Genomic DNA, 18,187 nt, shown 5'->3' with positions numbered 1-18,187 from the left:
GGCCGCCCTGCGCCTCTGGGACATCGCTGGGCTGGGCGTGGGACTCTCGCATGACACTCAGGAGATCGGTTGTAGGTGGAAAATGCGTGTGTAAAAGCTGCGTGAGTGTGCGTGCACATTGCAGTAGCGCTGGCTTGGTGAGTAACCCCGGTTACGGTGTAGAACCAGGGTGTTTCTAAATCTCTCTGTTTTGTTGACAAACTTCTGGCCTGAGCTTGCTCCCATCTTTCTGAAGCGATGCACCACCATTTCAGTGCTTGTGCCAAAAGCCCCCGATTCCCGCTTAATTCTCCTTCCTTGTTTTGGGTGGGGATGGAGAATAAAAGATGACTTTAATTTACTTTTGAGTTTTATGATCCCTGGTATTGTTCAAAGTCCACCCTAATCTCCGTATGTGAATTTGACTAAGCCTCTGCAGATGAAAACTCCACTTCCCGTTAGCTTTGAAGGAACAGAGCAGCAGTGGTGCTTTGCACCATGCTCAGGCCTCCTCCTCATCCACCCTGTGCCTGCGCAGCTGGGACTGGAGGCAGAGCACTCCTTTATGTAATGTGTGTTTGCCTTGTATAAGTTGTGTGTTACCTACAGCAGTCTTCTGTAGAATATTATTTTTGGACAACCTGTTCCTATAGTGTTGTGAAAGGATGTTGGTAAATCAGAAAATCAGTCTCGGTAGACCTAAGGACAGGTTATACCTACTGCAGCTCGGATATGTATTTCAAACTAAATCTTTGTTTTAATTCTTCCATTTAATGCTAAGAAAGTTATAGTCAATGACTGTATCTGGTGGAGTTTTTGTATTTTTAGTCCTTTTTTTTCTTTCTTTAAAATTGTAGGAAGGATTTCTGCTAGGAGAGGTGAGACAAGAAGAGACCTTTAGCATTAGTGATTCACAGATCAGCAACACTGAATTCCTACAAGTGATCGGTAAGTAATAGAACTTTGAGAAATTCTGAAAGAAGCACTGTTCAGTTTTTCAGTTTTCAGTACAACAGTTCAGTAAGAATTACTTCACTTGTGAGACCAGTGCAAGATGTTCCAGTCTCAGAATCGCATTTGCTACAGTATTTGTGTGTTCTTGGTTGAGATGTGAGGAAGGGAAACAGTCCTTGCTAGATACGGGGTTTTTATGCATCTCCTTTTGTGGAGAAATATCGTTCTTTGAAGACATTTATCTGCATTTCATGATGGAGAAATTATTTATTTGGCTTTCGGTCCTGCAGGGAGTTTCCTGCTTGATATGGTTGCCTAAATACAAGCATGTGCTCAAAATAAAATCGATGCATTGCTTGATTTACTAATACTGAAAGGGGGCAAATTCCCAGTAGAGGGTTTGAATGGACAGCTGGTAGTTGATGACATCATAAACTGTCACAGCAAGATTTGTGAAGGAATATTTGCCAAACAATTTACTGATAAACACAAGGACTATACACCTGATTTGTTGTTGTGAAAAGTGAAAGAAGATCTAAGATCTTGCTGTTAAGTGTTGTTGGTTGAAGTAGATATTTTTATACATGAGTGAGAAGCGTTGCATGTTTTAGCTTTATGGTTTAGAAAATAGAAAACGCCTTTTTTGTTTATGTACTTTAACATCGAGTAATAGATACATCTAACCCTTCTTTAAAACCCAAATGTGTATGTACCTGGCTTTGCTGATCTGATTCCAGATAACATAGCAGGGTCTGCATAAAGCTTAGCTAACACACAACCGTCTTGCAATTGACTCTCAAATGTTATTCTGGTACAGAACTAATGATCTGTTTATGTTATATTGGAGATACTTGCCACCTTAAAGTAGTGATGGTTGTATATACAAGAATCCAGAAGGTGAAGTAGTTTCCTGTTCCAGTTGTTTCTAAGGGAACATGGGTGATAAATTGACTGTGTAAAGTGTCAATTAATTACAATTAATTAAATTGAGCTAAATCAGGAAAAAATAAAGGCATAGGATTTTTTGTGTGTGTATATAATCACTATCAAAGTACTGTATAAAGGGAGGCAGCTGATAGCTATGTCTGTTCAGCCAAAACTAGACATTACTATTCAGTGGTAACTGATCTTAGTTGTTGACAATGTAATACAGTAATGTCACCAACTGCAGCCTCAGCGTGGTGTCATAAACCAAGTGTTTGTGGTGTTAAAAATCATTCCCTTTTTTGTTAACTCTTTTGTCACATTCTTGGTTACAGTTACTTTCTGAAAAGGGAAATTACCTGCCCCTGAAGATCTTCTGGATATTTTTTTTGTTTATCAAATTTTTACTTGAGTGTTTATTCATTGATATTAACTCTTGAACTCCCAGTTCAACTCATGAACTGAGATTGACGGTTTTGTGGCACTGTTGTCACAGATGAGTTTTAACATTCTTGCGTGTCTGCTGTCTCAAAGCCTAGTGGTGGAGGTGGAGCATGTATCTGTGAATATATAGTATATGTACTATATATAAGTCAATGTGTGAAACTTAAATTTAGAATGATGGCTGCTTCATGCATTCTAAGCAGTAGGCCTGTAGGTTCCTGTTTTTCAAAAGACAGGGTCCGTGTAGCAGCATAATAACCCGAGAAGAAGAATGTATTCTCAGTTGTTGTAGTCAATGTATTTGCTGGAAGCAGTTGGTCTAAGCAGGAATAATTACACTTAATGGCTTTGTTTAGCAGATCATTTCCACAGATTCCTGTCTGCCAGTGTGAAAATATGGAGTTGATACACTTTTAAACAATTCCATATGAAGTCAGTAACTCTAACAGCAGCATCATGAGGAGTTCTTGCTGGTGAAAATGTATGGTTTCTCAGGCAGTATGCCTGCCATGGATGTTCAGGGCCTTGTTTTGATAGCAGCTAAATATGCTGAGATGCTCATGTGTGTAGTCTGTTGTTCTTGGGAATTGTGATCTGATTCTGACTCTGCTGAGATTGCAGTCATGAGCAGGCTGTGACTCTCAGAACAGCAGGTGGTGAGTCACTCTCCAGGAAGGAAGAGTCTAAACAAAGTTGTTGCTAAACACTCCAGCGGGGCCCTAATATAGGAACTTGAAATATTATTGCTACGTAAGTGCTATTCAGTCTGAGCAAAAACAGTTTCAGACAAAAGTTGTGTGATCAAGGTATAATAATATGAATAAATGAGAAGCTGTATTTGGTGAAAAGTTGGAGTAAAGGAGAACTTTAAAAACTACTAAACACTGCAAAAGTAAGTCGTGCTTGTTGTTAGAGAGGTAATGTGGATCAGATTTTTGCTCTTTTCTTGCTCTTCTCTGAGATTACTGACATGTTACAACTTTTGCTGCTTAAATAAGCATCTTAGCATTTATTACCACCTTTTCAATGAAAAAAAAAAAATGCTGCTGTGACTTTTTAATACTTCATATGACAGAATTATAAATTGCAGCTAACTGTTTTGGAGTGGTGTTTAACCCCTTTTCTCATCATAGATTCTATTTACCTTGCCTCTTTAAATACCCCAACGTATATATACCCTTTTTTTATTCATTGCTGCTGTAATAAGCAGTGTGTATGAATGCAAGTAAACTGTTGTGGGAAGGTGTATCAAAAAGAAAAAAAAAATCATAAATGCCTTTGTGAGGATGTTACAGCTATAAAATAGTACCAAAAGTGTGTATTTGAGGCTCAGATATATCTGTGTGTATGTGAGCAATTGTGTATCTTGCTCATTGTTAAAATATTTTCCTCTGTAACATAGCAGATTAGAAAAAGAAGCTAGTTTTCCAGGTATGGTGCTGTGTCATCAAGTGTTGTTGAGACATTAAGGGCAGTGTGTGGTCTGACACAAATGTGTATTTGCTCAGTAGCTGTGATGTGGAAAGTTCATGCAAGATATGCCACTGTAATTTCTCTTTACCTTGAGCAGTTGGACATATGTTTCTTTTTTTGTTTGTTGTTGCAGAAATCCATAACCATGAGCCTTGTTCAAAACTCTTTAGGTAAGCATTTTCTGTTGTCTTCCTGTGTTGGCTGCAGAATATAAAAATAGGTAGCTTACTGAAATGCATTAGCATTTCAGATGTGCTTATCAATGTTTGCATTGTTTGCTCCTCTGACGAGATTACAGAAATACATGTAAATGGCACCAACCATGACAATGAAAGTATGAGTTTATGGGTTTAGTAGCACTTACATTAGGTTAGAAAGGGTGCCGAGGTAGCTAGCACAGGCTTATTTCTCTCTCTCTTTGAATTTCTACCTCGTGTAGTTAGTGGAGGTAGGATAGCAGTTGGATCAAGTCATATCACTGTCATAATTAGGATGAATGTCAAAACCAATTTAAATTGTTGCGGTCTTCGGTTAGATCTGCTTGAGCTTGGTGAGTCACAGAACACTTGTGTGCCTTAACCTTAGTAACTTGCTGGGTTAACAAGTTGTTTTGTAGTTAGTTGTACTGACTTGCACCAACTAATTATTCTGAAACTTTCAGCTTGCTAGTTATTTTTGCCTTCTGATCTCCTGTACTCCAGAATTTAAATTAAATATAGGTCTAATGTATTTTATTTAGCAGCTTCCATCTATTTACATGTAACTTTTCTCTATAGTCTTCACTTGTTATACAGTGATGGCTTCTAAAAAGAATTTCTAGACAGTGATTTAGAAGGAATTCCCAATTAATCTCCTCTTGCCTTTATTTAGAGATTTCCAACCAATTAAGAAGAGGCAGTACTATGATTGACAGTGGTTACATTAGAGAGAAAAGCTGCAGTCTATCATTTGCTGTCTGATAATTACAGAGAGGGTACTCTTAACCCAGTGATTTAAATGCTAGAGAGTCTACGCATCAAGATAATATGCCAGTGTCTAGTAGACTCTGGTTTCTAGTGACGCTTTGTGCAGCGCATATCGAAACCGATCACGTTTACTGCTTCTCCCCAGTCAAGAAATTGGTTGTTAGTAACTGAGCTGATGGAGGAGAAGGAGGAAGCCTGTATTTCACTGCATGCTTTCTGCACAAGAAAACCAATGAATTTATTTACTTCAGAGCACAGGGGGAAACTCTCACAACTCATATAGCTTTTATCAGTACCAGCGTGTGCTGTTGGTTTCTCTGTTGCGTTAGTTGTAGCAGATGCTGATTTTTGGGGCATTTGGCCTTATCTTTCTGACTTCAGTGTAGCCAGTCTGAGGAGGCCTATCGCTCATTTGTTCTGTATTTGTGTAAGCTGGCACTGCTGGTGTTGAGTATAACAGGCTTGGTTCCAGTGCTTTTACCAACACGTGGGAACTGAATAAGAAGCAAGGATTTTAAAAGGACTGATTTCTCTGTCTGTGCAGTTTTTAAATGAAGGTGTTTCGTTATGTACTAGTTGTTCATCCCATAAGAAGATTATTCTTATAAAGCATAGAAAGAGAAAGAATTGGATATCCACTACTTACAAGAATGTATAAGTATTGTGAACATGAATTGAAAAGATTATGCAAATATTATGTAGTATTTCAAATTGGTAATTAGTTATAGTCGTAATACTCGCAGTAACTTGCATCTTGAAACAAATTTAATTTCCGCCCTTATTTACCAGCCAAGTACTGAGCTCAGGATTTTCTGTTGTGTTTTTTTTTTTTACCCCCCTACACAAGAGTTGAGATCATAGACCTCTAAAACAGTGTTTTCCTGCGCTGCTTTAGGTGTTAGTGATATCAGCTCTTGAAAGAGACTAAGGACTTGGCAGGTAAGTCAAGGAGGAATCTATTTTCAAATGTTTTTCCTTTTTATCATGAAGTGTGATCTACTTGAATTTATAAACCTGTCTGCACAGATAGATTTATAAATTCTTAAATCTGTTGTGTCCTCAAAATAACAACATGTCAGAGTTTGGGCCTCAGTTCTGTAAGCAGAAGCCACATGGAAAACCATGATACTTTGAATTGTTGCTGACCTCAGTATAACTGTTTTGGCTTCAAGGGTCCAATCATGTGAGTCTAATTGCAGGACTGGAGCTCAAGAAATTGATTTGTAGTTGCATGTAAAATGGCCCTGCTTTCTTTTCTTTGGCAGGTAGACCTCTTATTATCAGAGCAGGGTTTTACAGAATGCTGGTCAAAATAAAATTACACAGTCCATTTATGTACATACCCCTTGTTGTAGGGGCTGCCAGTGAAATACTAGGCATCAAACTAATGTGTGCAATGAAAGCATTTTAAAACTAATAATTACAGGCATCTTGGATTTCATTACTAGTGGTTTAAAAGTGGTTAGAGTTTTTGCACCAGCTAGTTTTATGCATCTAACGTAAATGCTCTGCACCTTCCTCTGTAAGCAGCTGCCTCTGTCTATTAGCTGTGCAGTCAAACCTAGGCTTCCAACTGTGCTTTGTACGGCACCCGAGTTGGATATCCTATGTAAGTGGTGTGAATGCTGACCTGTGTGGATAAAGGTAAAGCTATAGAAGTTGCTTTGTAATGTATAGAATGCCGTCTATTCAAAGAACACTCAAAGTATAAATTATTTACTTTATGCATAATGTGTGTGTGTAAACTGTGTACCTACCTTTCTCTCTCCCTTTTTGGTTCAAGCTTTTATGACTATGCAGGCAAGGTTAATGAGGAGAGTTTGGACAGGATTCTTAAAGACCGAAGAAAAGTAAGTTTTCTATCTTTTCCTCCTGTTCTAGTCATTAGAGCCTATAATTAGAAAGAGCAGTTTTGGAAAACAAACAAACAAAGGTAGGTAACTAGAAGAATTATTATTGTTCATAAATCTGATGGTTTGTTTTGACCTACAGCTTATCTTGTACAGAAGTTGGTGGATTTGTGGTACTGAGGTTAAATTGGGGGCAAGGTCTAAATTACCTGAAGAAATGCAAAGGATTTAAGTTTAGGCCTCCTAAAGTAAAGGGCTAATGTTAACCCACTGAAATTTCTGAGCTAAACATGTAGCGTAACAATTGTATAGTCTGCTGCTGAAACCAACAAAAATGTAGCTGATCTGAAAATCTGTTCTGAAGAGTTCATTTAAAAGAGTTGTAATGATACACCCTTGTAACTGCAGTTTTTGCACTGTCAGTTTTAAACTGGAAAAACTGTTCTATCAGTTGTGTCAGATGTTGTCATAGCTTTACATCATGCATGCGTTGTTAGTAGCACAGCTAGTATTAAGAAGACTAAATGTTAGTAGTTATTCGGAGAAGAGTCAAACTTTTTTTCCAGTGTTTCATCTCATTCCATACTTGTAGTGCGCTGTCTTTCTAATTGTCGAATAATTGATTCAGAAGTTCTCATGAACTGATACATCAAAGGGCAGAGCTGAAGGTGTAGTTCCTTATGTGGTGAAGTGAATCCACCAGTCAGCTTGCTCTGGCAAAAAGACGGATGACTGAGTTGTATGGTTCAGTTTGTGGCAACTGTGGACCTTGTTAGACCTAGCAGGAAAGCATCACTGGTACAGGAATTTGGCTCACGAGGTCTGGTTAGTGCCACAGCCTGTATAAGGTAGGGGTGGTTAAAACAAGACCTTTTTTCTTATTTGACTTATTTTTACAAAGCAGCAGCAAACCAATGTTGTCCCAGCTGCTTGTAGCACTGCTGGTTGCATTTCAGTGGTAGCAGGGCTAACTGTCAAGGCATGGCCTCCTGGGCTTTTGGGGTTTCTGTCCTCTACAGGTGACTCAAGTGTAACTTTCACTACTCTGAGTAAGAATGCCTACTGTGTGAATTGATCATCATTTTGCAAAGCGTGTGATGACAGTTACTCAATCGCTAATTGAATTTACAGTCTTTACTTTCTGTTCACCTTACCCACCTGAACTGTGGACTTTTGCTTACAGACAAGGCTTACACTGAGAGGGGATCTTTAGGGAAGCAAGTCCTAAATCTGTGCAACTTTTGCCACACTGATGATTATAATACTTTTTTCTTGTCTGTCTCTCCCAGCAGATGTTCTCAGAATAAACTCCTCTGCTCATGCTACTGTATTTATGCTGAGTACATAGGTGCTTTGTGTGTATATTTGTACATACAGACATGTACATCTTTATGCTGCTGCTGGAGTGAGTTTCCAGTCTCAGGTCCTGAATTCTGTAACCCTGTAACTCTAGAACTTTACAGTGCATATTAAGTTCCTCTTCAGGAGACAAGGAAAAAACATAATTAAAAAATGTCTGCCTCCTGCTAGTTTTCGGTTGAATTTTATTTTGTTAGGGCCTACCTTGCAGGGAGACTCTGGCTAGATGCATTATCTGTGGTGAGAAAGCAGGCAAAGCTGGAGAAATTAAAACTTCTGAGTGTCATGTGACTAAAGCACCACAGATTTGATGACATTAATTGTCATAAAGTCAAAAAAGAAAGAAATACCGCTGTCTGGGAACCAAGACAGTCTTGTATTCTCTTTTGTTAGCAAACTAAGCACATTTTATTACATTCAGACTAAGTAATTGTACAGATTTGCTATAAAAAGTTAAAAACAATGCTTCCAATTTTTTTATTTAACATAAGAGTCATAGTAGCATCTACTGTATTCCACTGAATATATATATGCAGTCTTAATGCATCACTACATGATAGTGCCTATTCCTGGGACTCTTCCTAAACTAAATAGTTAACGATGTGTCTTTTTTCATTAATCTCTTAAATTAAATGTTAGTTTACTTGAAGTAAAGGAGTTTAATGCATGTTGTATTCAAAATAATCATTGAATTAGAATGGGTCTTATCTGATGTGCATACGAATCTTTCACAATCCAATAGACGAGCTAATTTTATTGTTGTACACAGCAGATTAGTCCCATATGTCTCATGAACAGACATGAATTTGCAAATATGTTTGTGAAGCGCTGAAGTGTCTTATGAATCAATACAAGTGAATAGGCAGTTGAAATATTTAGCCTAAAGAAAACACACATCTGCTGTGTTTGAAAACAGCTCGAGTCTAATAATTTGAAGATGCTCCAAAGTTTGTTGCTAAAATTAAACAATTGAAGTATGTTGGAAGTGGGATCTTGAATGCCACTGAGGACACACAGGTGTTTGTAGCACAATGAGGTTGAGCAATTAATAGTTGTGTTGTAACAGGATGTCACTTGTTGCGGGTTGTTTAATAGGTGCAAGCCTCCGGTAATTCAGTCCCATGTTGTTGTAATAAAGCTATTGGCTAATTCACGTGACACCACAATTTTAGCAACTTTATTATCAGAAGGTAAATCTGTATCTCAGTTAATACTTTGTTTTTTTTTTTCTGATGTACTTTGATTGCAGAACGTTATTGGATGGTACAGATTTAGGAGAAACACTCAGCAGCAAATGTCATATAGAGAGCACATCATTCATAAACAGCTGACACACATTCTTGGAGTGCCTGATCTTGTCTTCCTTCTCTTCAGCTTCATTTCCACTGCAAATAACTCAACACATGCTTTAGAATATGTGCTTTTTAGACCAAACCGAAGGTAAGCAATCTCTGTGTATGAACCAATCCTCTTTTTTTGTTCTGCTGCTTATTGCTATTCTTTAAACTATTTTGAGGTTTGTACAATTACACATAGAGAAGGCTTTGTGTTTGTCAAATGATGTCTTGGTGTACAGTTGTTAGCGATGACAGCTTTTTTTTTTCTGTGCAAGTAACTTTAATTTATAAATTTTGAGGTGAGCGAAAGTTCTTTTCAGTCCTTAAATCTTAAGACAACAAAAAAAATACTTTAAGAGAAATCAGATGTCAGCACCATGTTTCTTATAATAGACCTGAATGTAGCTTCAGCCTTCTTGTATCTGTGGTTTAATTAAATGTTCTAAGAGGTGTGGAGTTAGGTCCATCTCAAGGGAGTTTTTGATCATGTGCTTATTTTGAACACAGCTTATAATATTTAGCAGCTTTTGTAATAGACCTAATGCAGAAGCTTTAAAATTAGATGAGTTGTGATCATCAGAGAGATGGGATAATATCAAAGCTATTGTAAATAATCTTTTCAGTGTGAATTAAGAAGTCTTTTCCTACAGGTATAATCAAAGGGTGTCACTTACTATTCCTAATCTAGGCAACACTAGTCAACAGGAATACAAAGTTTCTTCAGTGCCAAATACTTCTCAGAATTATGCCAAAGTTATTAAGGAACACGGGTAAGGATTTTTTCCTTTGCAAATGAAGTACAGTCATCGAGCTCTATGTTCTGTACCTTCCGAAGAATACTACGAGTATGCATTTCAAGGAGGAAAAAAACTAGTTCTGGAGGAGAATGGTCAGTTCCTAGTGAACTTTTTTCCTGCTTAGAATTGAATCTTTTAGAAGAACAAAGGGGACTTGGTACACTAATCAGAAAAGCAGGGTTGGTGTGGCCAGTTGGTGCTGTGGGCCTTCTGACTGGAAGTTTCTTACTTGATTTCCACCCTCCCCCCACCCCCCCCCAAGGAATTCTGTGTACAAGCTTGATTTAAAACCTGGACTGTGACTTGGAAGTGTTGAAGTCTTGTAGTTTTTCTTAAGTAATTTTAATTAAATGCAAAGTAGCTCTTCTGACTGTCAACAATGAAATTATACAAGCTTAAAGATTTCTGCACAAGTTTAATCTCCTTCAAATGGGACTTTATTGTTCCAGAAGGAATTTTGGTATTGAATATGCTGCAGTCCAAATTTTCGCTCTTGAGAGTATGGTATGTTTTTAGCAATATAAGATAAAGTACATTTTAGAAATAGTGATAGACTGCTTAACAGCAATTCGAAGACTGCATGAACTAGAAACTTGTCTTCTCTAATGATTTCTGCCTTTTTTTTTTTTAGTACTGATTTTTTTGACAAAGATGGAGTGATGAAGGACATCAGGGCTATCTATCAGGTTTATAATGCACTTCAGGAAAAAGTACAGGTAACTTCCTTTACTTAATATTCATCAGTATGTTTGTGGCATCTTTTGTTTGTCCTTTGGTTAAACCAGGAGTGGAGGAAATGGAGATTTTTAGAGGTGGTAAACAATTTATCCTGAACTGGAGGAAAATAAGTCTGAGTTTAATAATGAAATGTGTCAGTTTCTATTTAATGCGTGCATTTGCAGTGGCTGCTGGAGAAGTGGATGATACAAATATCATCAATTCTTTCTCTTTTGCAAGTAAGAATGATTTAATGCTTAGTGATTTCTGGGAGATGTTAGCTATTTTTAAGAGTATGTGTTGAAGAAAAGCCTTACTGAAGGCTGTAGGGATTTGCACAGGTTTAAAGGCTTGCCTGTGTGAGTTTAAAAATGACTCCTGGCTCTTGGTATGTAGAATGCAGCAAAGAGCTCCATCTGTTAGTTAAAACTTGTGAATGTTTTGTGTAGAGCATGAGTGAATCCTGCTCCAAATGTGGCAAAGCATCTGAAAGTGCCTTGAGTGTCAAATCTACTAAATGTAAGCTTGTCAATTCACAGCTTGTCCTATATGAAAAGCAGCATAGCTGTGCTGCCTCGGGAGCACACACATCTGCTAATTGTGCTGTAGTCACAGTTTATTTCCAGGCTTTCCCCTTACATCTGCCCTGGAGGGATTTGTGTCTGTGCTCCAGCTTAGCTTTGGTTGGCACATACAGCAGGGAACAAGGCAGTAATCGCTCCAACAGTCCCCTGACCCTGCTTGCACAGGAGAACTAGTATGTCTCAGTGGAAGCTGCTACTTTCTAACCTGACTTGTAAGATGGGCAGCTGGCATTGAGAAGGCAGACAGCTTTCATGCCGACTTCAGGAGATGTGAAAATTTATTTTCAGAGATCTATCCCATTAGCTAATGGTATTATTCTGTAACGCTGTTTTTACCAAGAGAGCATATATTCTTCTGTGCACTTGCTGTTGTTTGAAATAGCGTCTGGAAAAATAGAAGATGTAACATCATCAAGGCGTTGTTTTCCTACCTGTTAAAATGATGACTTTGTTGTATTTCACCATGTAAATCATGCTGCTGTACATTGTTTACAGACCTTAAAAGTAACTTAGGTGTTAGCTAATTTGAGGAACTTTTATCTTTAAAGTGACTGTTTCACAGAGAATGTTACAGGACTGGAAATAAGTTTTCTAGTAAAGCAGCTGAGATGCATGTAGTTGTATTATTCACCAGTTAGTTGGGAGGGGAGGGTTTAAACTTTTATTAACTTCTGAAAATTAGATATAGAACTGAAAGCATAGTTAATATTTTTCAGCTCTGTAGGTAAGATCACTAATAGTGACCTTTTGGAGAAGAAACAGTAAATGGCTAGTGACTTACTGTTTAAGACTCATCAGTTCTTTTAGATTTGTGTACTTTTCAAAACTGATCGCCTTTAACGATAATGACCAATACTTAATTTGTGAAGAAGTAAGCAATATCCAGTATAACACATTTAGGTTAAAAAATAAATCAATATTATCCAGAACTGTTTTTAACTTAGATCGTCCTATGAAAATTTCACATTCATTTTCTAACCAGTATAGGGAAATCTTGTTGAAAAATCCATGAGTCTTGTTTATTTAATAGAGGTATCAGTCAGGAGATTGGCTTGGGACAGTTGTCTCTTGAGTCAGCTGTTTAATACCCCAATTTGAACTTGGTCTAGTACAAAAAGTATGCACCTTGTTGCTACATTTAAAAATTATGCTGCTATAGTATCATTATTGTGCTAACAACAGTGTATTTCAAAAAAAAGTCAAGTCTCTTCTACCAAGTAGGAAGAGCTAACTTTAGATCTTATTAGAAATCTTCCTGTAATGATGAATTATTTGGACATGCTTTTCCTATCATGCAGCAGTTGGGAATTGGCAACAGCTAGTAAAGAAAACTATCTTCAGGTTGAATATTATGCTCTGATATAGTTAACTCCTGCTCTTAGTTTTGTGCTTTTCATGGCTTCTTGTCTGCTAGTAGCTTTATTAATGTTGTCATGAAAGTCTTCCATGTATTTTTGCAAAATCTTAGCATATCTTTTGTTTTTCTCCCAGGCAGTATGTATAGATGTAGAAAAAAGTGAACGTGTTGTTGAATCTTTTCAAGCTGATGTAAACAAGTTAAAAAGGCAAATCGCACAAAAGAAAAATGAAAAAGAACAAGAAATAAGTAAGTTGCCTTTTAATTTTTTTGTTTGTTTCAGAAGTGGATGCTGTAAGGACAAAACGTTTTGTGGAATTATTTTGAGTAGTATTCCTGGTAGCTAAAGGAAAAAAAAAAAAAAAACCAACAACAAAAAAAACCCAAACCAAAACACATTGGGAAGGGTATATGATGGATTTACATTGATGATACCTGAACTGTGAATGTATTTGCACTGCAGGTATTTTTGTAGGAGTCATCCAGTGTTAGCAAACTTAAAACACAGGAGAGAGACAAAGCTATAAGGAAAGGATGAGAAAAATCCATTCTGGAAATAACACAGGAAAAGATCAGTTGTAGGAAAGGAAAAGCGGAGCAAAGCCAGGAATGGGAAAAGCAAATCTAAACACTGGAGAGATTTGTTTTGAAGTGTTACACAGAAACAGGGAACTGTGTTTGCAGGCCAGTAGCTATTAATGGTTTTTTGAAATCTTTATTCCCTTTCCCACTCGCCAGCCCTATCCTCAAATACAAGCCCAGCACGGATTAAGTTAGAGTTGAGTTATATTACTGGACAGCAGATAAACTGGGTGAAGAAAAATGAGTACTTAAGTGATGAACATTGTAGATCATCTGAAGAGTCGTCTAGATGATTTTTGACCTTGCAGCTTTTAGTGGATGTGTCAGGTTTTTCACCACTGATTTAGAGGAGACCATCTACGTTTTTATCCTCCTCTCCCACTTCCTAGTTAGTGACTCCTAATTTAGTCAGCATTTTTTACGTTATTTGCTGACTTAGTGGTGAACGTGACTAGCATTGAAATACCACTTTTCAGTGTTGAACAAAATCTTCCCAAAAGTCCATTTTGAAGTCATTCCTATCTTCAGGAGTACCTGCTAGAAAGTGAAAGAAACTATTTAAATGCAGAATATTGTTGGAATTTGCCTACCTATTTCAAGTACAGTATCATCACTGATACGAATTTCAGTCTGTATTAGTTTTAATTCCATGAAGCTACTGAAATATTGTTGTTCTTGCAGTGTGTTGGGGATTCATTTTAGGGGAAGCTGAATCAGATAATTCTTTGATTTATTCAAGGCAATACAAGCATGGCAGTCTTCTAGTGAAGCTCTGAATGCAGGAATTTTACTTCTGTTGTGTTTTGAAGACCTATATTAGTATTGAGTTGATTTGGTTTAAGTTTCCGTGGTGCAAATAAGTCCCATTAAAAATCCATGCTTTTATTAGGATTGGTTCTGCATTCTGTATTAATAGTACAAGTTTTCATAGTATATATTTAGGACTGGTAGGGAAAACCAGCAATAAGCGTACGTTTGTCTTTTTTTTTGCTGCTCCATAATTTTCTGAATCAGTGAGGCCTATTGTGTGAGCATACTTGACTGGCTGCCACACTGTCCCTCCTTCCTAAAAATTGAATGTGGCTTCAGGAGACTTTTGGTTACCAGTAGATAGGATTTGTGAAGAGCCCGGACCTTTCCAGGGAGACGTTGCTGGATCTAATTTAATTTGTGAGTGTCAGGGAAGACTGAAGATAGAGAGTAGGAGAAGAGAATAGGCAAATGGGAAGTAATATCAAAAAAAAAATAAAATTCGTAAGCAAATTATATATTTCAGCAAACACTACCTCTTTTTTCCATGTTTTGATATGATAAGCAAATAAGCACATTTTGTAATTTCAGCTACAAGATGGTTTTTATTATTTGTGTATCTTGTTATCTAAAGCTGTGGCTGAGACTGAACGATGGCTTAGATGAGTTAACACCCTAAACTGTGCAACAGGCCCTTCTGCTGCTATGACGAGATATTTTTATTTTCTCTAGGCAGCAAGGTACTGTTATCACATGAGCATTTTAGGGCAAAGTTTGATCTGTCAGCCCCGGTTCTTCCTTCTCTGAACCTCAAAGGTAAGGTAAAGAGCCAGCATCAGCCACAGACCATTTGAAAGATGGAAGTGGCATGAGTCGCTGCTGTTTCCTGCTTGGCTGTAGATGAAACAGCCGGGGAACTGCTACTACGCGAGTTAGCGAGAAGTAGAGATGGGTATTTAGTGTGACTGGAGCTGATCCCAGCCCATATGGCAGAGGATGGGGGAGGAGGAGGAGGAGGAAGAGCAGTCGGTGCTAGCCTCTAGATACTACCAGTGAGATACAAATGCTGGACTGACAATTTATGCCAGAGCAGATAATCATGTGAGAGGGCTGAAACAAGAAAACATGCAGCTTGTGTCTCTGCAATATTTTTAGATGCGAGTAGCTAAATACTGAAGCTGGCCTTCTGTTGTCTCACTTTCTCAATATCGGGAGAATTTCCCTGGTTTTAGTGAGTTAAATGTTCCAGTTAATCATTCTCTGAGCTGGAGGAAAAGGGAACATATGATTCAAATTCCTTTGGTAGTGTTGTGTGAAAGCTTGTTATTCTTACAAATTTTTGGTTAACAGGTTACTACTTTAACAATCTAGCATAAAAGTCAGCTGAGACTTTACTTGCCAGATCGCTGAAATAATTTTGTACACGTAGTAGCATGTTCTAGGGTATAGTGAGTGCTGTGCACTTCCCAGGTGCCAGGAAATCTCCCACCGCAGTTCTTGTGTTGTGGACCAAAAATGGAGCGCTGTTATGTAGCCACTTGAGGGAACACGCTCTTTTTATTACTGAAGAGATATCTCGTTGACTTGATTAAAGGAACTCTTCAGCCTTGATTTTTGCTTTTTCCAGAAGTACGGTGTTACAGTAAGTAGAGCTGATACCATTTTGTCCATTAGCTAACTGCAAGGCAGCTTTACATACACCAGTGTCAATTCTGACAGATGTTTGGAGGTTAATAACCAGTTAGAAACCAGTCAAAAACTTAAATCTCTCCCAGTGCTTAACAAACCTTTCTGCAAGGAAGTTTCTGCTCATGTCTAATGTATACTACTCTAATTTAAGCTACCTTCTGCTTACCTTTCCACAGCAGCCTCTTAGGTACATTTGAGGACTGAAGCTGTTTCCTCAGTCTTTTCTAATTATCCCAGTTATTGCAGTCTTTCCTCTTAGGTCATGATGTCTAGACCTCTAATGAGTCCTTGAGTCCTTTTTTTTTTTTTCCTAGTTTCTCCAGTTTTTCCCTATTTCTTAAACTGTGATATTCAAAATTAGATACAGTATTCCAGTTGTAGTCTTAACCATTACAGAACATACTGAAATAATACTTACCTGTTTCTCAACAGCTGAGCACACTTAATGCATGTTGATATTTATAGTTTACATAAATCAAAAGTAAACCCGTGTTTCTTTTCCGCAGGATGTAACTGTTCCTCATTTTGCAGTTTGTGCAGTTCATTACTCCTGTGCATGTCTTCCTTAAATTATTTTCCAAATCATCTCATTTAAGATCACTTTCAAATTCCTGTTCTGATACTCTCTTATATTTGCAGCTATTACTAGCATAGTACTGTCTGTAACTTTAAATAAGCATGCGCTGATTAAATTCCATCATTTATTTTGTTAATGCGAGTGTAGTTCCAGTGCAAGGCTGTGGGAGCTTCATCTTGATGTGTCTTTCCACTGTGACCGTTAACTATCGTTATTGTTCTTTAACCAGTTCTTCAGCTATTTTTTTTTAATCCTCATAGTGCTTATATCGTTGTCTATTCCTTATGAAACATGGAGATGCTGTGAAGTCCTTAAAGGCGAGACATATCTGTGGCTTTTGGTCTTGCTTTGATTGTTAAAACCACATGGATTGGAAAGAGACTCTGTCCTTGGAGGATAAATTATTTATAGCAACTGTCTAACTGTACAATTATTTCCATATTTTGACTTTTATTTACGTGGTGGTTTTACCCATTATGTATGGCTTTTCATAGCGAACAGATTTTGGTGATTGTGTCCTACTTTTCCAGGTACAGTGAGCAACATACCAGTGTTACGCTAGTGTGAGAGCCCTGATTGTGGATCACTCTGCTAGGGATATAGAAACACAGGTTCAAAAGGTGATTCTTGCTCAGCTAGCTAGTTAGCAATCTCAATATGAGATATCATGGGAGTACAGGTGTTTTGGCTAGCAAGAAGGTGAGCATGATACACGGGTCGTCTCAGCAGCCCACTGGACTCATCACAAACATTGGGAGGGAACATTTTTAAAATGATAATTTGAGGGAAGAAGACAAGGTGACATCTTTGCTGATGTTCATGAGGTTGTCCCCTAGCAGAAGGGGCGTTGTAAGGCAAAGTACAGATGTATAATTTTAAGCTGTAATATCAACAGTAGAAGCTGATTATGGTCTAATCAAAAGTGAGTCAACCTTTCAGTACTAAGACATAGGTGAAGAGGAGCAGGCACGATGAGCCCTGGCATAGCTACTTTTTGATGTGAGAAGGAACAGAGAAATGCAGAGAGAAGATGAGGTGGAAAGAGCAACAGGTTATGGAAAACTTGCTGTAGTTGTGTTTTTAGGGAGCTTAAACTGGAGGAAATGACCTGTACATAAAAATGTAGCACACTTGCACTTAATTTATTTGCTTTCTGACACATTTTGGTTTTGAAATGGGATCACTGGGATAATCAAGTTGTCCTAATACTGATGAGTTTCATGGATGCACTTCTAAATTTAGGGAAGATACTCTGTGTCAAGCTCAGAGTAGGATGTAGTAATGAACAAGATTTGACATGATGGTTAGGGATAGTGTCCTATATGGTAATCGGTACAAAAATCAGAATTGCTGAAGATGAGTAGCAGAGACTTGAGAGGAAAAGATCCAGTGCCGAAGTTTGAAAGCAATGCCAGGGGTGAACATTTAGTAATAAGCAGAAAGAAAGAAGAGAGAACAGCTAAGGGCTGGGCGGGTGTGGTATGTTACAGCTAGGTTATGCAAAGCATATTGCAAAGTAAGCATCAAGTACACCAATGTTCTTTGCCTTTATAGGAATGCAGCAAGCAATTTTAAGCAGGCAAATGCCAACAGATAACCTGGAACCTATGTTTATGCCACGAATGTCCTACACTGGATTTGCTGTGGAAGGCTGCACGCTTGAAGATTCAGATGTCTCCGATCCTCCCCCTCCATATTCCGATTTCAATGCAACCAATCAAGAAAGTACTGTTGGTCACGGTCTCCTAGAAAGCAATGTTTTTATGCCTCGACCTCAAGCAGTAGGTTCTTCCAGTTATGTTTCTACAAATGCAGGATTGAAATATTCTGGTAATGGAGCATCCATGCC

General features: G+C 37.9%; 1 protein-coding gene across 1 annotated transcript in view; it reads left to right on the top strand.

The window, feature by feature from the left end:
• Window positions 1-842: 842 nt before the first annotated feature.
• Window positions 843-18,187, top strand: part of FAM175B (family with sequence similarity 175, member B) — a 17,821-nt gene continuing 476 nt past the window's right edge. The window contains exons 1-8 of the mRNA XM_009695090.1: window positions 843-927; window positions 3,908-3,944; window positions 6,523-6,589; window positions 9,198-9,388; window positions 9,936-10,055; window positions 10,714-10,798; window positions 12,875-12,989; window positions 17,893-18,187. The exon at window positions 17,893-18,187 is cut by the window's right edge and continues 476 nt beyond it. Of these exons, the coding sequence (XP_009693392.1) occupies window positions 9,243-9,388; window positions 9,936-10,055; window positions 10,714-10,798; window positions 12,875-12,989; window positions 17,893-18,187 (761 nt within the window). The 5' untranslated portion in view covers window positions 843-927; window positions 3,908-3,944; window positions 6,523-6,589; window positions 9,198-9,242. The remainder of the gene's footprint in view (window positions 928-3,907; window positions 3,945-6,522; window positions 6,590-9,197; window positions 9,389-9,935; window positions 10,056-10,713; window positions 10,799-12,874; window positions 12,990-17,892) is intronic.

This window comes from Cariama cristata, unplaced genomic scaffold (genome assembly GCF_000690535.1).
Source record: "Cariama cristata isolate BGI_N322 unplaced genomic scaffold, ASM69053v1 scaffold9342, whole genome shotgun sequence".
Taxonomy (NCBI): Eukaryota; Metazoa; Chordata; class Aves; order Cariamiformes; family Cariamidae; genus Cariama; species Cariama cristata.
The sequence above is the reverse complement of the archived record's forward strand: the minus strand, read 5'-3'. Positions and strand labels throughout refer to the sequence as shown.